Source organism: Uloborus diversus, chromosome 9 (genome assembly GCF_026930045.1).
Source record: "Uloborus diversus isolate 005 chromosome 9, Udiv.v.3.1, whole genome shotgun sequence".
In the NCBI taxonomy this organism is placed as follows: domain Eukaryota; kingdom Metazoa; phylum Arthropoda; class Arachnida; order Araneae; family Uloboridae; genus Uloborus; species Uloborus diversus.
In genome coordinates, this window is record NC_072739.1 from 128,666,376 (window position 1) to 128,682,035 (window position 15,660).

Sequence of the window (15,660 nt, forward strand, 5' to 3'; positions counted from 1 at the left end):
AAAAGTTTTCTTTTGAGGATAGGGATATAATTTATCTCCTAATTAAGGTCTATACTCCTTTTTCAGTAAAATACATGTGTTAAATTTTGTTATCTTCTCATAATATTTTTTTTCCCTTAAAAACATTCCTACAATCACAAGGCTTTGGGAGGGGCCATGGCCCCCATGGCCCCCCTCTAGATCCGCCCCTGTTTGTGGGTTGGGGGAAAGAAATTATTAAGTTGAAAGTTCATTTGATGATGTTAAATTGTGGTAATTTTTTAACTAGTGCTGTGTAGTTATCATATCATTTTTTAATAGCCTGTCTTGTGAATATTTATACACTCATCTACAAATTTGGTGTTTTTTTGCCATTTAGATATACAAATATGGCGACCAGCAACAGGCTCTGGGCCCAGCTGGGGGTCCAGTCAGTCCAAAGTCAGTTTATTAGTCACCAATGAACCCTCTTAAAGTTATCCACCCTCTTCATCATTATCGCTTTTTCCAGTAAGCTGTTCCAAGTCCCCACCACTCTACTAAAGTAGTAATTTTTCCCGACTTCCAAGTTAGCCTGAGATTTGAATATCTTAAAAAAATGACCCCTCGTCCTGCTTTCCGTGCAAAAATTTAACTCGTTAACATCTTTCATTTTGATAAATTCAATCAACTGAATCATGTCCCCTCTGATTCTCCTTTGCTCCAAGCTATACATAACTTTTTGTTATATAAAGCCTCATCTAAAGCTCACCTTGTCATAAAATGCAATAAATTAGTAGCATTTGATTTATCTTTCCTGAAACCATACTGCAAACTAGTCAACAAACTATAGTCTCTAAGAATTTCATAATCTTAATTGTGATCAATAATTGAATATAAGCTACTTGTTTATTTATAACTAGTGGCACCTGCACGGCTTTGCCCATAGTTGAAAATTAAAAGGTCATACAGTTCGCCTGTCTATTTACAAATAATGGATGACGAATTTCTCGCCAATTGACTATGTTCATTCGGTTTCCCATTCCACCTCATGATAATTTCGTAATTTACTCCTCCATCTTATGATAATTTTGCTCCGGAAAATGTTCTGAATATTGGAATAGAAAAAAAAACAAAATCGATTTTCGGAAAAATCGCTTTGAGGTGCACGCCCCCATGCTAAAAACCAACTTTTTGCCAAATTTTATGAAAATCAGCCAAACGGTCTAGGCGCTATGCACATCACAGAGATCCAGACATCCTACAGACATCCATTTTGAGCTTTATTATTATTAAAGATTATTTTTCAAAACATTTTGAATGTGTACAAATTATTTTCAATCACCATTATTAACGTTTTATTTTAAAGTAGTTAAACTATGGTAATTTACTGATTTTTGATACAAAAAGTTTTTTTTTTTTTTTTTTTTTGTGGGTCTGTGTGAGCTTAAGAACTTACTATTGAAATTACTATTCACTAAAAATCTTTCATTTTACATCAACCTTGAGTACTAATGTCTTTTTATTGTTTTCATTCCAGAAACCCACTTAACTGTGCAGAATCCTAACCGGGACATCATTAAGTGGGATATCCATCCAACTACCATGGTTTTTTCTAAGGTAATTGTTCCTATTTTGTTCCTCATTATGAAAAACCAACAACAGGTTCTAAGCTCTAGTGCAGTAGTAGGCTATAATAAAATGCAGAAAATTTCAAAAACAAATTTCAACTACAGGAAAACATTCTTGAATTTCATTCAAAATATAATGCAATAAAATTTTCTATATAGATATTGCAGCCGTAAACTAAGCAAAAAATATGCAAAATAAATTTGGCTGAAATATTTTATAGTTAGGTATATGAAAACCATAAATAATAATTCTAGGTTTTCCTATTTAAAGAATTGTTACCAATTTTAGTAAACATTGGACTTTCATTATAACCCTGATTTAAAGACTGTCAAGGGACTGGAAAAAGTTGCCTCAAAATCAAAGATAGTGTTAAATCAAGAGCATCGACATTCAATGCAGTCAAATCTGCACCAGTGAAATGTATCACTAAATTGAGGAAATCGTTAAATTGAAGTTATGCTGTATAAGATTTTTCAGCACCTTCACCTGCAGAAAAAAACAAGAAAAAGAGCTTTGTGGTTGTACATGAGATATTTATAAACAACTATATGTAACTTAATTATTTTGTATAATTTTTTAATGTATAGTAACTAAAGTATCTTCCTTTGAGGTTAGCATTCAACTATTTGTTTTTTCTTTAAAATTTACTAATAAGAGGAATATTTTTGCCATTTTATCTTGAATTTTGTTATGGGGAGGGGGTCAAGTCTTGTTGACTTACACAAAACTCTTTTTGAGTTCTTAAAAGTGATAAATATTAATAGCAAATATCAACTGATCAATCAATAGCTTTATGTCAGAGTTTTTGTGGTTAAAAATGTATTTCTCTTGTTGAATTTGATTTTTTTTTTTTTTTAATCAGCTTGAAGGTCTCTATGGGACATGCATGATTACCACTTCTATATGCTACAGAGCACTTGTGCTCAAATTTTGTTGACACACCAAACTTTTAGAAACAAAAAGTTTCTTCTTTTTTCTGGGAAAACCTCATCCCCAAAGGAAATATACTGTGAAATAGTATTAAAAGTAGTATACATTAGATACTTCATGCAGGATTCCCATTAGAAGAAAAAATGTGGGGGAGAAAATCTCACCTTGTGTTGAAGTTAGAGTGAGATTTTAAAAAAATAGAGGGTTTTTTTTTTTTTTTTTTTAAATCTTAATATTCAATTTAACAGGAACCCTGCTTTATGTAAAGCCTTTGTTTTGTTTTTGTTTTTTACTTCATTGAAATTTCATGGAACTAATGTAAAGTGACAGTAACTCATACTTCAGGTATCACCCAAACCTTTTTAATATGTTTCATAACTGGAATGTTTTTTTTTATTATTATTGTTATTATTTTATTTATTTACTTTTTTTTTTACTCACACTGTTGAAGCCATATTGATGTTTTCTGTTGTCATGGTTCATTTTCCGTCATATATTTTTTAATGGGGTCTTTTCCGAAATTTTGAAAGTATTTTTTTCTGAAAGAGCATGATTAAAAACATAGAATTTAACCATTTTTTAATTAAATTGGCGAAGTTTAATATTTTTAATCAATTATTTTAAACAGTGCAATTTTATTGTTACGCTTCTGCGCATGACACCACAAATGATGAAATGCCATTCACTGATGTCATTCACAGAGCACAATATGTAATTCGTATCTTTACTCACATGTACTGGCAACAATATGGTTGATAGCAAGTGTAGAGCGCAATATTTAATTCCCTTCTTGATTATCATAACGTGGAAACGCGGTAGACAGAAGCGCCAAAGTACATCATTTGTGACATCATAAAGACCACGTCTTATTTTCAAAATCGGCCATTTTAAAACATTAAAAATGAAGCATTGGGAAAATGAAAGTTTTTTCGCACTCCATGTTTTTTTTTACTGTCAATTTCAATGACTAAAAGTACTTTTGACTGAAAGAAATAACCCTATTACTTGATAGTACTGACGACAAACTGATATGAGAACATCATGATTTTTTTTTGGGCGGATTTGTGGGGATTTTTTCTAATTGGCTTGATGCTGGATTTCAAGGGATGAAACCCCAAAAATCTGGTGTTTTGCAGAACAAAATTTAAAGTCAACTGGTCTAAAGTAATAATGTAATACTCCAAAACGTCCTGATTTTTCCTTCTTTAACTATCTTACCAATGCATGTAGATTGTGAAGTAATAATCTATTTTATATATGTTCTTTTTCAGTTGGATGATTCTGTTGCAGACACAAGTAAAATCATTCAAATTCCGACATCCACTGGTTATCTGAAACCTATGCAATCAGCACATATAGTTATTCAGTTTTTGCCTCCTGAGGAGGGTACTTACTCCCAATTTTTTGAAATTTGCTGCTTCTGTGAAAACAACTGCACGAGGAAATGCAATGTCAAAATTGAAGGAGAGGTATTTCTTACAATATATTAACTGCGTAAACAACATTTATTTCATGTATTTCATGAAACCGTTCTCAGCAAGAGTATTCAATTTTTTGTTGGTAGAACGATTTTCTTTGATAGATCCATCCATTCATTAATGACGCTTTGAAGTGGGTTGAATTGAGGGTTTGTGAAAGTGTAACAGTCTGTGGCCTTGATGGGAAGGAGGGGGGCATCCCACATTTTGATAAAAATGAAAACCTTGAAAATCAGTGTAATAAACACCTTTATGAGAATAAATTAATGATATTTTCTCCTTATTTTACATTAAAAAGATAAAAATCTGTTATCTTCTGATGGTTTTAATTTTTATTGTCATTCATTTTACATTGAATCGGAAAACATTGTTTGCTGATAAAGGTTCGTTTTCGCTTTCTTTTCAAAATTCTTTACGATTATAAGTATGTAAATATTTTAAAACATGTGTCAATGTTTCAAGTATCCCTAAGGGGGGGGGGGATGCATCAAGTATCCCTAATATGCAATTCTTACAAACATACTTGTTCTATTTTTAACAATAAGTGGCAATTTACTAAAAACATGTCTCATTTGTTAAAGACTGTCTATACTTTAACATTACACTTGGATATTTTTTCAAGTTGTATGTAACGGATAGTGTAAACTTCAGAATGATTTAATAAAAAAAAGTTTCCCTTGACACATTCAGACAATCGAACTAAAACAAAATGCCTGAAAAAAACAAAGTGTTGCCAGTTTTTATGTACAAGTATACCTTTAACATAATTGTCAGGTTTCAAATCTCTACTTAAGGATTTTGGTACATTTTTGGCTGTGGGATCATGTATCCCTAGGGGTCAAGTTTCCCATTCTCCCCTACCGGTATTGCAATCACTACTGGGGTACATGCTACAGGGAAATCGCCATTTGAGCAACTAGTGAATGTTTTTACCTGAATGCGTGTGCACTACGCAAAAGAGTGTAACGTATTTATGAGTCTATGTATGTATGTTTGTTTCTATGTGGTGCTCTAGAGGCTAAAAGCCTTGGCCAATTTCGATAATTTTTACGTCAATCGATTTGTCTTAACCTTGGAAGTGTCACTAAACACATTACAGTAATCAAAATTCACGATATCAACAATCAGTCGCCATTTTGTCATTTCGGAATTGTGTCGCATGCTACCTGCATGCGACAAAGCGAGCAGCAAATGCAGGTAGAGTTTTTTGTTTACTAAGTCTTCGAATCCAATTTTAATCTTTAACATGTTGCATTTGTTTTTGCCTTGATTCGAGGGACTGAGTTTCGCGACGTGTGCTTTCTTGATGGGATTTTTTAGTTTTGTAAGAAAGATTTGTGACTGACGGCGTTTCCGATTTCACGTCATCATGAGTTATACAGGCTGCTTATATAGCTGGAATGTGGTGGACTTAAGTTCGCACATTTTTGCTAAAGGTCAAGCACATTTAGCTTTAAGCAGAGTTAAAATGATCAGTAGTTTAGACTACTGCAAGTTACTTTATAAAAATTACGATATAAACTCTCTCAATGAAATGACAAGATTTCGAAATTTACCGTCTTATAATCATAATAACCAAGTCAATGAATATTAACTAAAAAGTGTAAAATATAATTAATTGTTTTATAAAAACAAAACCCAGACTGCATAAAAACCAAAAAATTAAATATAAGTCCAGTAGTTTAGAATTTTATAAAGTACTACAGAATACTTACATCATTGAAATAGTTTTATAATCGATACACACATAAGACAAATCATAAATTCAAAAGCAGAATAGAAGGATCAACAGTCAGGGTCCATTAAAATTTTACAGGGTTCCTTGATTTAAGAAAGAATGGGCCCCGACTGTTCCTTCTATTCTGCTTTCGAATTTATGATTTGTCTTATGTGTGTATCGATTATAAAACTATTTCAATGGTGTAGTTATTCAGTAGTACTTAATGAAATTCTAAACTACTGGGCTTATTTTTTTTTTGGTTTTTACGCTGTCGGGTTTTTTGTTTTTATGAAATAATTATTTTTATTTAAACTTATTTTCAGTCAAAGTCAATATAAGAAAAAACTTATAATTTACACTTCCTGTCAATTATGAGCATACAAATGAGAAAGAAAAACTATTTTTGGAGTGCCCAAGCTCTGATCAGTTTGCTTGGGCGGACTGCACGTCGCTGCTCTGTGCTTGAGTAAACTAGTTAAAAGTCTACTCAGTTCAGTTTTAGCAGCCTTGTTGAGCAACTGCTGTAATAAATTTGGCTTATTAGAAAAAATTTAATGCAAGGAAGTTGCTCAAACCGCCAGTCAACTAGTAGACAGGCAACTTTTCCGAAAAGTTGATTCCAATTACCGCTTCCTGTGTAGGAGGCCTAATTGTCGGAAGTTTTGTAAAAAATTATTCCCCTGTGGTATTTTTTGCGTATTGTTAATGTTATTTTGTAACAGATATAACATATTTTATATTAACTGAATTTTCTCTCTCTTTCCTCTAGGCCATTTTGCCTGCAACAGGTAAAAGTAATGAAACAGAACGCTTAGAAATATCTAGGAGTGAAAATGCTGAATCTGCCAAGAGGTAAAACAAATGTCGTAAAATTTCTTCTGCCTATTCAAAGGGATGTTAACAAGGTTTTTTTTTTAACTTTAAAAATAACTTAAGATCCAACTAATTTCATTTATCTGATAGTTAACTTTAAACAAAGTAGTATTATTTGACCATTTTGAAATGATTGAATATTGAAAATTGTTATGTAATGAATAGTTGAGATTTTCATTAATACTAGAGACTGAATTCTCACGCATTCTGGATTGTAGTGTGAATAAAAATCAAACTCATTTAAAATACTTGAAAAATCTTCTACATGTTTATGCTCTTACATTTAATGTTTTCCCCCCTTCATTGATTCAATCACTGCAGTGTGTTGTGTATGGGTGAAATTCTATTGTGAGGTAATTTTTCTTTAAAAAAATGTTAAACGTGTGTGTGTGTGTGTAACGATTTTATCCTGTAAGTCCACAGTTTGCCTGCCGAATATGTAGTATACTGAATGCCGATGGAATATTTGGTGCATCTCTAATTTTTATCATTAGCTTTAAAAGTATTTTGAAAGCAGAATTATATTTTTTCAATGCATCAGACTTAGACTATTTGAATTACTTTTATTAAATTCATCGACTTTGAGACATTAAGAGCAAACCTCAGTTGTTCTGTTTGCTGAAAATTTTACTATTCAATGAGCATTTTATTTCCATTATTACCAAATTAAATTTGCTATTGGTTTGTTTACCTGTATGTTTCATGCAAGCTGATCATGTATGACTTGGAGAGAGGCGAATCAGAGTAATTTGAACTGATTTCTTTCATAGTTATAACGCAATTGCCATTGACTCTGAAAAGTGTGAATTTCCACCAACTCTTTCTGGAAAAAGTTCTACATTGTATGTCACTATGAAGAATTTTTCTGCGCAAGATATTAAGGTATGTATTTTACAGAAGTTGAGTTTTATTTATTTCTTTTTCTGATAATATTGACTGAAATACACCACCAACTCAGTCGATTCCAGCTGAGGACTGCTGTTTCGTGCTTATTAGCACTCATCAGTCCAGCATAGGAAGTGAATGAGCTGGAGGCGGAAAACCTCTTAAGGAAGCCTAGTGTGCCAAACAAACTGGTAGCTAATATAAAATTAGCAATGACCAGACGAGTGATCGAAGCAATGGTTCGGTTCAACTTGAATATTGAAGGCAAGGCATGGTATATTCAGTAAAGCATGAAACTGCTGTCCTCGGCTGGAATTGACTGAGCTAGCGATGTATTTCATGTATTTCTGACTTAGCCCTGGCTATAGGGCGGTAACTTACTGAATATTAGACTGTTTATAAATCAACTGTCATGGGTTCTGTATATGTGTATGAAGTATTTTTGACCCACGTTCCAAAAATGATTTTTTCTCTTCCCCCAATGCATCAAAATGTCTTGCAAGTCCAGAATTTAAAAATTTGTAAAACATTGAAATTTTATTCTGTGCAACGTCCAGCAATAGTCAGCAATATAGCCATCTACCCTCTAATAGTCCATCTTCCCTGGCTCCTCTTTTCGTATCCTTACAAGTGTCTCACCCTTATGTTTCTTTGTTAACAAGGTAGAAAGAATTAAACAGCTAAACAGCACCCCAAATGTCACATCACTGAAAATACCCTTAATGCATACCCATATTAAATTTCACATGCATTTATCCCAGACATATTTGGAGTGAAACATGCAAGTAAATTTTTCACATTTAACGCAAGAGATTGATTTTTGGTTTGGCCTGCAGTTGCAGACCAGCTGCTGCTCTTGAAAAGAAAACATTAAGGAACTAAGCTACTGAGGTTCGGGTTCATATCAGTTGAATTGCACACTCAAAAACAGGATGTTGGGTTACACAGGAACTCGGGCAAGTTCTCAGTGAAGTTAGAAAGCTAACCTTCTTCAAGATTATAGAACAGCTTATGTTATTATACTCACACAGCATGTTCTCAATGACTGATTTGAAGTTCCAATTGTACTTAATACCCAGAAATTTGGTTATTAGATCTTTAACTCTCTAGGCTTCTGTTTTGCTATTTTTACTTGTTCCAAAATTTCCAACTTCAAGAATATTTCTAATGTCATGATACGGGAAAGATACCTAAATATGCATCCCTTTTAGTTTGAAACAATGTAATACTTATAGAAAAATTTTAATACGAAGGTAAAAATGCTTTTTTGAAATTTTATGGTTTATCGCCTGCCTGGTTTTTTGATATAAACAGTTCAACAGGCCCGGGCCTTCGCACCCGCAGTGCAGGGAGGCCCATATCCTTAAAATGCCCAAGAGCCCAAGAAAATGAATAAAACCAGCTCTAAGACTTATTTTAACATTGCAAATATACACTGTTTGCCTCTGGAGAGGGGCCCTACAGATTTTGTTGCAGGGGGGAGGGGGGATTTATAGATCCAGGCCTGCAACTAAATTAAAAATACTACAAAATGGAAACATGGGCTTGTTGAAAGTGGGATTCTCTGAGGATAAAGACTAGTTGAAAAGGTACCAAAGAAAAAGCAAGGCAAGGGGCATTGGCCTAAACCTGCTGTATCAAATATTGAAGCATTTGTCTTATTTTGCTGTTTACATCTTAAGTTTTTGAATACACTTTGAAATTAATCATCTAGTACATATGTTACGGCTAAAGTAAGAATAGCGGGTAAACCTAGCTTTAACCGGTTAAAGCGGGTATTATCATCGCTTTGCGGTTAAAGCACGAAGAGCTTCTAATGTTTCCCCCTTTAACCGGCTAATACTGGGTATAACCAACCCGAGTCGGTTAAGGTCCGAAGTGTTCTCAACGCTTCCGCTTTTAGCCGCCTTATACCGGGTCTTACCGATTCGTGAGCAAATTCAGAACATTTTTGCGACGCAGTTCGTTTGTAATGCATATGTGTATTTGCTTCTGCAGACAGAGTTAAAAAATGGACATTGAAAGTATGTTCAAATCAAGTTTCTATGGGAAATTCGAAAAGATTCTTTCTTCTAAGGAAGGTAATAATACTTTTTATATGAACAATGTACAATATAATCAGTTTATTGAAGACATGAAAGAAGCTAAGCAATCTGCCAAAAGAACAACGATGCATTATCGTTGTTTGAAGCGCTTCGACATATGTAATGTTGGTGGCATTGATAAACTATTAGCTCCTGTTTCTACAACGGACCCTGTAATTAAATATTACATACGAAATGAAGATATGTTTGACTTTCTTCATGAAATGCATGTCTCTATCGGACATGGTGGAAGAAATAGAATGGTGAACGAAGCTCAAAAAAAATACAAAAATGTCACTCAGGAAGCTATACAGGGTTCGTACGCTCCGGGAAAACCGGGAATTGTCAGGGAAAATGACACTGTCAAAAATGTCAGGGAAAAGTCAGGGAGTTTTCAAATTTTGTCCTCCAAAAATTTTTTTTCCATTTTTTCCCCAAGGAATTAAGTACTATGAGATCTAGTCTACGTTTTTATTGTGATTTCACGAAAAAAATTGTAAATTTTTATCTAAACCGACGCTGGCACTTAAAAACTGCAATCGAAAAATGAACGTTTTTTTTTCACAACGAAAAATGCGCCAAAAGAGCGAAGATTTTCTTACATGGAGTCAGTGAGGGGAACGCATTTCTTTCTACTGCCTAAAGTTTTAGATGGGTTGCCACAACATTCTGTTCAGTTCAGGGTTCGTACGCTCCGGGAAAACTTGGAATTATCAGGGAAAATGACTTAGTCAAAAATATCAAGGAATTTTCCAAATGTGTCCCCAAAATTTTTCTTTTCCCAATTTTTTCCCAGGGAATTTCGTTTTATAAGATCTAATCTTCATTTTTGTATTTAAAAAATATTGTAACAATTTTAAAGCAATGAAAAAAGTGGCGACCCAAAAAATCTTCAGCAGCTGCCAATTTGGCTCTCAGTAGTTCCCAAGGGAAAAAAAATCAGGTGAACAGCAATTATGCACAAACTCAACAGGAGAGAAGACAATTTACTGCTTCGGAAGCACAACCTGTAGATGGGAGGGTCGATCGGGAAAAATGGTTTTTTTTTTTTTTTTTTTTTTTTTTTGATCGGAAAATCATTTCAGCTACGTGTGAAACGTAGTCGCCATCTTTGGTCATTCACAAGATGGAAGTAGATACGATCCAAAAATGCCTAAATTTCTAAAAACAAAGCAGAATTGGATGTTTTCTTTAATTGAAAACTGATGAAAACAACAAAAAATGGTCTGCAAATTGTTTTTCTATTATTATTTGAAATAATTTTCTTGAGAAATGAAAAATTTTGTTATTAAAACTTAATCTTATCCTCACTGCCTCGGACACAAATGTGATAAAAACTTTTCAATGAATTGTAGTATCATGAAGATTTATTATTTTTTAATTGTCTTCATGCAATAAATTAAAAAAAAGTTATTTCTTATTTTTGGGCATAGCCGCCATATTTGGTCATTCCAAGATGGAAGTACACAAGACTTTTTCAAGTGCCTAAGTTCCCGAAAACAGCATTGGATGTTAATTGCAATGCAAACTATTGAAAACAACACAAATTGTGCCCTTTTTTTCCGGATAATTTGTATTTATTTTCTGGAAAAATGCAAAATTTAATCTTCATAACATTTTTTTTTGTTTTAATTGATTTAGACTCTTATGTGCTAAATACTGACTATTTTGCTTTTATTGTAGTTTTTTAAGGATTATTAATTATTTATTGCTACTTTTATACTACAAATCCAAAAATCTACTTATTATTTTAAATTTTTCACTTTGTCGCCATATTTGATTTGATTGCACAATGGAAGTAGACTTAAACTTCCAGAAACAGAATTGACATTTATATCAATGTGTAATATTGAAAATAACATTAAATGTGCAAAAAGTTATGAATTTTTGAAAATTAACTATTACTTTCTGGAAAAGAAAGTTTGAAATTTTAATGTAAGCGTCCTTTAATATGTGGAAAAAAAAAAGATTATTGGCATTGGCTTATGATTGGCAGATGTTGATTTTTGTTACTATGCATTACATGGTATGCCGATTAATGCAACAAGTTAATCATATTTATACTGAAATTTAGCATTGCATTTTGCTCAATATGTTTCGTGTAACCTACTTATAAGAAAATAAAAAGTATTGTAAACCAAAAGCGGATGCTAAAAGGTTGCTGCAGGACTACAGCAAAACGCTATAATATTACGCGTGACATCAAAGAAACGCTAAAATAAGTTGAAAGTACTCTGTTTTCAACAAATAGTAAACAAATTAAAACAATTTTGAACAAAATTTTTAAAAAAAACTTAAAATTTTGACAGAGAAAACAAAAGTTTTTTTTTTTTAATCTAAGGGAAGAAGTTTCAGTTCTTCTGCATCGCTACTTTAAACAATTTTAATTATTTTGAAAATATTACTATTTAAACTTAAATTTTAAAGGAAGCGAGTAACCTGGAATTTTCTAAAAAACAACCTGGAAAACCTGGAAAAGTCAGGGAACTTTTTTTAACCAAAAGTGTATGAACCCTGCTATAATGTTATATCTTCAGCTGTGCAAGTCGTGCCAAATGAAGTTAAAATCTGGTAAAAAGAGTGTTGTGATGAAACCGATTTTATCAAATGAAATGAATAGTCATTGCCAAGTAGATTTGATTGACATGCAGACTAATCCTGATGGCAATTATAAATTTATTCTCGTATACCAAGATCATCTGGCGAAGTTTGTGCAGCTTAGACCCTTGAACAGTGAAACTGCTGAAGAAGTCCCTAAAGTGCTGTTGGACATTTTTTGCATATTCGGATCCCCGTCAATTTTGCTGTCCGATAATGGGAGGGAGTTTTCCAACAAAGTGGTTGAAAATTTAAAATCTCTGTGGACAGGATTAAAAATAATACACAGGAAACCACGTCACAGTCAAAGCCAAGGTAGCGTGGAAAGAGCAAACCAGGATGTTCAAAATATGCTCATGACCTGGATGAAGGACAAAAATTGTAAAAAATGGTCTGAAGGACTTTGATTTGTTCAGCTAATGAAAAACAGAGCCTACCATGATGGCATAAAACGTTCACCATATAAAGCAATGATCGGCTGTGATATGAAAGTTGGTTTGAAGTCATCTGGTCTCCCGAATGAAATAATTGATACTGTCCTTAGTGAAGAGCACTTAGAGAAACTAATTAAGAACATGAAAGAACAAGAACAAAGCCTCAAAGAAACTGAAAGTGAAGAAGAAATGGTATTCAGTGCTGAGTGTGAACTATGCGAAAACATAAATGGATTATGTGATTTATCTCTAAAAAAGATAACATAATTAATAATAGAATTGAAGCGAAAGCAAACTTTGCAGAACAGGCTAAAAAAATGATATCTTTGTCCAATACTAAGTATCCACCTTGCAAAGTTGGTGATAACGTTAAGAGTTAAAATTCCTGACGTAGATAGCGGCAGGGGTGACTTTAGAAATATTATTTTAACAGTTCTTGAATGTAATGAGAACGGGTTGTATAAATTGGGTAATGAGAAAGAAACAATTCCTGAAATGTTTTCAAGAAATCAATTTACTGTATGTGAATCCCAATTTGTAAACATTGGGGATGTTTCAGATGAGAACAAATCTTTATGGCAACTTGCAAACCTACAATTAACTTCTGGTGGTCAAGGATTCAAAAAATGCCACTGTAAAACAAAATATGGAACCAAAAAATGTCTTTGCAAAGCAGCAAATATTTTATGTAACTCTAAATGCTATTCAAGTTTATCTTGTAATAACAAATAGAAGTTAAAAATATCTCTGATTATTTTAATTTGTATTCGTATTAATAACTTAATGTCCTTATTCATCGATTACTTTTAACTTTTATTGATAACTTGATTTACTTTTGTGTACTACCTATGCCTACACGTATAAAAAAACTTAATATATAACTTAATGTCCTTATTTATTGATAACTTTTATTTTATATATTTTATTGATAACTTAATATCTTTATTTACGATTTACTTTCATTTGTGTACTATCTATAACTATAAAAAATTCCTTCATGAAAATTTAAAACGCAACTTCGGACTTTAACCGACTGGTGTTGGTTAGACCCAGTTTTACCCGGTTAAAGTGGGAAACATTAGGAGCTCTTCGTGCTTTAGCCACAAGGCGTTGGTAATCCCCGCTTTAACCGGTTAAAGCTAGGGTTACCCGCTATTCTTACTTTATCCATAACATACATACTGATTAGCGAAAATCCTATGTAAAACAAAGGCATAACAGAAATGTCTTCAAGAGGCATGTCCAGGATAATTCATCTATTATCTTGTTCCATCCAAACAGTTCATTGTAGGCTTATGTATTATTGCACTGTAGTTATTGCATTTGTATTGTAATTTCTTGAGTAGTCTTACCTAATATGTATGGTTTATTTTTGGTTGTTCCAGCTGGATATTGTAAAACCCAATCTGCCTTTCAGAATAACTCATTCATCTGTTACAATCAAGTAAGTGCCAACTGTGCTACATACTTAATGTTAACTACCTTGCAGTTCTTGACGAGATATCTCGTCTTTTTATTATTTAATTCTGGGACTGCCAACCGCACGGGGTTAAGAAATTACTTTAATTATTCATTTATTTATGTCCCCCCATGACCCCCAAATAAAAACTAATGTTGGAAATAATTAGTTAAAAGCTAACCATTTTATTATGGCAGCTGTGAAGAATTAATCACTCCATCTGAATCCAACATCCCATTTTTTCTCTCATCTGTTAGCTTGACCGAGCTACAATATCCTCAGAATTATGTCTCAGAAATGATACTAACTAACATTCACTTTAACAAATATGTCACCACTTGTTTTCAGGATTCATGTCTTATCTCTAACTTTCGGTTGAATTCAGAATGTTAATGGAATTTTTCTAAAAATAAATTTTTTTCTGAGGAGGAAGTCAACAGAAATTTTATGAATAAAAAATATATTGCTTGCTTTAAGCGGGGTTTGCTCGTTAAAAGCAAGTAATGTTCCCATAGGCTTAACATTGTACCAACCAAAACTTTTTGATTTCCTCTCTAAATCCGAGTTCTCATTAAAACAGCTCGTTATAAGAGAGTTCGACTGTAGTGTAAAATCTTTACCCCCTCATATCAATGAATTCTCTGCTATAGAGATATGGAGTCTTTTGGCATTCCTGTCTTGTATTTCAAGGAAAGGATGGTATTGCCAACGGTCAGTGGTGATTGCCATCTCAAGCACTCCATCTTCTTGACAGGAATGGGCCGATCTCTAGCTAATAATTTTATCCTTATTTTGCTATTTATCTATTCTTTTAAATGTTTCATATATGTAGTAATAATTTTGAAACAGCAGAAAAATATAAAGTGCTATTGAAACGGGAGCAATAAGTTTGAAAAACATATGGAGCCTCAAATGCAGGAAGTTTTCTCGCAAATCACTGCATTTTTGGAAAATTTGTAGATTTTAGGAAAATACTTTTAAAGTCACAGAAATCTGCAGTGCAAAACTTGAAACCCTACCTATAGTAAATTTTTATTTTTTATTGTTTTTGACTTGGTTTTAACAATACAATTGTTGTAATACGGAATAATACTTAAAATAGTAGCAGTGCAGTACAGTAATGTGTTTCAAACAGTAATTTTCATTTTAAAGCCTTAATATTGGTAACTCATCATTTAAGAAACCCAACGTCTTTTTCTTGTTCAATAATAAGATCCATTTATTGCCATGTTGTGCTTGTTAGAGGATTAAATACAATGTTTTTGCCTGTGAATACATAAGTATGTTAATTCATTAAGTAGTTATGAATGTTTCATTTATTGAAAAATCCATCTGCCATATATGTGGCTTTTAATTTTTCATGCAGAGTTTCATTTCCTTTCCTTTTCTCCTCCCATCAGATCTAGAAAACTTCTCAAAATTCCACTGTACTTTAAGCCACAAACATCTGGCTCTCTGTATGAAGACAAGATAGTGATGACTTCTGCATCAGGGCATGAGTTTAAAATTGAATTAAAAGGCTCCTCATTGTGATATTGTGTAAAAATGTAAATACTTGCATATATTTCTATAAAATTTTCACTATGTATTTTATACATATATATATATA

General features: G+C 32.7%; 1 protein-coding gene across 1 annotated transcript in view; it reads left to right on the forward strand.

Annotated features, from left to right (window-relative positions):
• The window catches only part of LOC129229930 (centrosomal protein of 192 kDa-like), a 50,376-nt gene extending 34,716 nt beyond the window's left edge, over positions 1 to 15,660 (forward strand). The window contains exons 13-18 of the mRNA XM_054864310.1: positions 1,499 to 1,578; positions 3,792 to 3,989; positions 6,488 to 6,570; positions 7,362 to 7,473; positions 13,978 to 14,036; positions 15,452 to 15,660. Coding sequence (XP_054720285.1) covers positions 1,499 to 1,578; positions 3,792 to 3,989; positions 6,488 to 6,570; positions 7,362 to 7,473; positions 13,978 to 14,036; positions 15,452 to 15,584 — 665 coding nt within the window. The 3' untranslated portion in view covers positions 15,585 to 15,660. The remainder of the gene's footprint in view (positions 1 to 1,498; positions 1,579 to 3,791; positions 3,990 to 6,487; positions 6,571 to 7,361; positions 7,474 to 13,977; positions 14,037 to 15,451) is intronic.